We start from the raw sequence: 4,232 nt of genomic DNA on the forward strand, positions 1-4,232 counted from the left end.
AAAAAGGAACCAGGGGTATATCTCGATTATTTTTGCCTGTTACAAACATATGCACAAAGACATAATACCCTGTACCACAGCGTGGTGAAGAGTATAAAAACACGACTGTCTTCCGTTTCTGAAAACAATATTTAAAAAAAAAAACAATGCCTGCTTTAAAGCACACAAAAAAAGTTTTAAAACATCCTCGCCTGTCTTTAGACCCCAAAAAATATTTTTAGAAATTCCGTGCCTGGCTTTAGACCCCGAAAAATACTTTAAAAAATCCACGTCTGCTTTAGACCGCGAAAAGTAATATTAATTACCCACGCTTGTCTATAGACCGCCAAAAAAATATTTGTAAAAATCCACGCTTGTCTTTAGACCCCGAAAAAAAAATATTTTCAAAAAATCCATGACTGTATTTAAATAACGAAAAAATGGGTCCCATTTTCGGACTTGATCTAGGCTTGGTACAGATAATAGGGTGTACAAATTAATTGTTTAACCATTCGAACTTGAACAAAGTTTGGAAGAAATATTACGATGTGCATATTTTGGATGAAATCGGTCACTTCCTTCGAGATTTATCGTGCGCATCTACCGGCCAAAGATTATCTTCGGTAATTCTGTCAGAAAATAGTCACACCACAGACCATTAAAAAACTAAAGATGGACAGGATCGACTTCTCGGTACCCTACGCCACAAGAAGTGCCGTATGATTTGTATTGTAGACTATATTTAACAGATGTCTACTCTACTGATTTTGGTTGGACAGACGTAGCTCCTCTCGTAGACCTTTCAATATGTAGACCGGCTTCAATCAATCCATATACATGCCATTCGGTGTGGTGTACTCCTTACACAAAATCGTAAAAAGTTACAATATGAGTGTCGACCTCCTCCCTCATACAACAATTAGCATAAAATATGTGGACCTACATCTCAATCTGAACAAAATGGAAAACAACTGAAAAATTCGTCGAAATCGGACCATTTAAATGCAATTGGTCGATAATAAGTATGAGGCTATATCAAAATCTTAGCTAATATCAGTTAAAAATGTACACACTACACTTCGGTACGCTGTAAAAAATTTCCAGTAACAGCTCAGGAGGTCATATCTGCCGCAAATTGGGAAAACCCCTATTATGAAAATTTTGTTTTTGTGATTTCGAATCACACCTAATTCGATTGGTATAGCAGTACCAATAATATTTAATGAAATTATTTTTGAAAATAATTTATTTTATTTACAATAAACATTGAGATAACCGGATGCAATAATTATATATATATATATATATATGTAAACTGTAAGTGCATTATTAACACACATTGCGATTAATACCAATTTTTAGCGATTTCGCGACCGTAGAGATCTTGCTGGTATCGTACATTCGTACATATTGGATTTCCGCCGACCCCATTCAAACCTGCGAACGAGTTGTAATCTCCTCGAGAAATTCTTTTAGGTACGCCATCAACAATCCAATTGACTGGACCACAATTTGGTGTGGTCAACGAACCGCTATAGGAATAGTACACGTTGCCCTTCAACGGTCCTGGCTGACCAGGTTCCACATAATTGCAAAGTTGAAAACCGGGCAAAGGAGCAGAGCCGGTGCTAGCAGCAAGAGGAAGTGATTGCGCGACTGGTGTTAAAAACGAAGTAAGAAGTGTATCATCTATTACAACAGGTTCAGCAATAACCGCTAAGCCATCGTCGAATCCCAAAGCTGCATCAAAACTTCCATACTTCTTGTTATACCAGACAGCATGGTATTCCATGTCAAAGTATTGTCCATTAACACTGTGCTCCGACGAGGGATTACAATTGTCAGCCCAGTGAAAGTGGATACTGTCGAAATCGTATTCTTCGGTTCCGTACGTCAATGTGAGTGGGAAAACGGCGTCAGACACTTTTATAATCACGGAGTCGCCATCGACAATGACGTCTGCATTATTTGGTTTATCGCCATTGGTCGTCAGAAGCTGTGCTGCGTTACTGGACACCGTCTAAAAGAGAATAATTCAAAACAGTCATAAGTATCCACGAGGAGAACAAGAAAAGGGACCAAATCATGACATTACATACAAAACGACTATTTATATCAATTGGTGACTGCCTATGATTACCACATTCTATGTAATAAATTTCCCATTTATCCTGGTTGTAATAGTTCCATGATTCTGCTAAGGGAGGATATAAGTTCGACATTTACATTTAGTATAGTTACCTTTGCAATACACTTACCATTGCTAGAGCAGCAGGCCATTAAGGATATGAAGAATATTTTCAATAAATTTGCCATTTTAATGATATTTTTTTGTTTATCTAAGTTAAGAACTCGACACGACGTTGTAATTGTTTGTGATACTTTTCTTTCAAAATTCTGCTGTATTTATATGATTATTGGCCGATTGATTTTTTACACATTGGTCAAATATATTAAATAAAAGTTGAAATTACGCCCCAATTTTTTACAATTCCTCAATTCTAGAAATGCGTCTTGGCGTACCTCATTTCCAAATCAATCGGATATATTGTAATAATCATTTTGGAAATATTATCGGTCAAAGAAATACATTGCGTTGAAACGAAGTAGTCACTGATAGCCGATAGAGCTTACCTATAGACACTCCCAGCTGGTAGCAACTTGACCCCCTAATCAAACAACGCCATTCCATTGTGTTATCTTAAGCACCTAGGCGAAGTACAATTGGTTTTTTAAAAAATATAAAGGATTGACATTTTTAGATGCAAAAAATTTAAAAGGTATTCAATCAATGTGTCTGTGTGTGTTTATACCCTTCACCACACTGTGGTGCAGGGTATTATGTCTTTGTGCATATGTTTGTAACAGGCAAAAATAATCGAGATAGACCCATGGTTCATTTTGAGAATATGCATAAAATCACTTTCTAAGTCGATTTATGCATGTCTGTCCGTCTGTCTGTCCATGTTAAATTGTAAACAAAGTACAGGTCGCATTTATGATCCGAATTGGATGTAATTTGGCACAGCTCATTTATTTGGTCCAAGGACGAACCCTATTGAAATTGGAAAAAATCGGATCAGATTTAGATATAGATCCCATATATATCTTCGTCGGATTTAAGGAAAATGGTGCACCAAAGTCCCTATATATCTTTCGATTTGCACGAAATTTGGCACAACGTACTAAATTAAGTCTAGAATGATATGTGCAAAGTTTCGTTAAAATCGGTTCAGATTTAGATATAGATCCCATATATAGCTTCGCCCGATTTTAGGTAAATAGTCCACTAAAGTCCCTGGAAAACTTTTGATTTGCACGAATTTTGGCATAGTGTACTGAATTAAGTTTAGAATGATGTGTGAAAAGTTTTGAGAAAATCGGTTCAGATTTAGATATAGTTCAAAACCTTACTGGTTTCGAACTTAGCTCAGTAGCTCTTAAAAATCACATTCGGAGCCCAACATGGAATATAACCTGAGTTCTGAGTTTCTTCGGTTATCGATAGTGTGATTAGATATGGATGGGCAGACGAACAGGCAGAGGGACTTGGCTACCTGATCAATAATTTGACCCTGAAAAAATATGAAATGAAAATTTCGATGAGTAAAAAAGGAAATGACAAAATTATTATGCCCTCCATACTATATTAGATGGCTTAAAAACGTACAAGGATACGATATCGAAAGAGGATATGTTTAACAAAATACAATAGCCACAATGTTATAAGGTCTATTCTTTATAAACTATGGCGAATTTGTTCTTCTGCCAATGCCTTTTATCCTCATAATGAATTTTACAACTACTCTCCCCCAAAGATCTTGATACACAGTGTAATTAATAATGTAAAATCGTACACAGAAAAACAATATTTTAATAATATCATATAAAACTCGCTTAGTCGTACAAGCAAACAATTCGTATAATCCTGAAAAGGCCACTATTTTTCCAGAAATGTAAATATTTCATTAATAACAAAACTATGTTCCTACTGCGTTCAACTTTACAACTATTTAGCTCTTTCCCCCTTCCTCCCTCACTCCCTCTCTCTCTCTGGCAAAGTATTTTCCTTTGGAAAAAACATCACAATTCATTGTTCGATTGTGTTATATTTTCGTATTGTCCTCCGCCTCTCCCCTAGTTTTGCAATCGTTTGTTTGATTAACATTTTTCTTTTTTAACATCCACCGATTGTGTTTCTATTTTTCCATTCCACTCTTTGAATTGGTTCTATAAAACAAAAAGCCCTACGG

The 4,232-nt window shown here is 35.9% G+C and overlaps 1 protein-coding gene across 1 annotated transcript; it reads right to left on the bottom strand.

The window, feature by feature from the left end:
* Positions 1 to 1,416: 1,416 nt before the first annotated feature.
* On the bottom strand, positions 1,417 to 2,259 carry LOC133333823 (carbonic anhydrase 6-like; the record flags this gene model as incomplete). Its single annotated transcript, XM_061542137.1, has 3 exons — positions 2,238 to 2,259; positions 2,079 to 2,176; positions 1,417 to 1,999 (listed from the first exon to the last, which is right to left on the bottom strand). Coding segments are annotated over exons 1-3 (703 nt in total), but the record flags the coding sequence as incomplete, so codon positions are not given.
* Between the last annotated feature and the right edge of the window lie 1,973 nt (positions 2,260 to 4,232).

Source organism: Musca vetustissima, unplaced genomic scaffold (genome assembly GCF_032173495.1).
Source record: "Musca vetustissima isolate MV318-11 ecotype Yass unplaced genomic scaffold, APGP_CSIRO_Mvet_v1 utg23170, whole genome shotgun sequence".
NCBI classification, from domain to species: Eukaryota; Metazoa; Arthropoda; class Insecta; order Diptera; family Muscidae; genus Musca; species Musca vetustissima.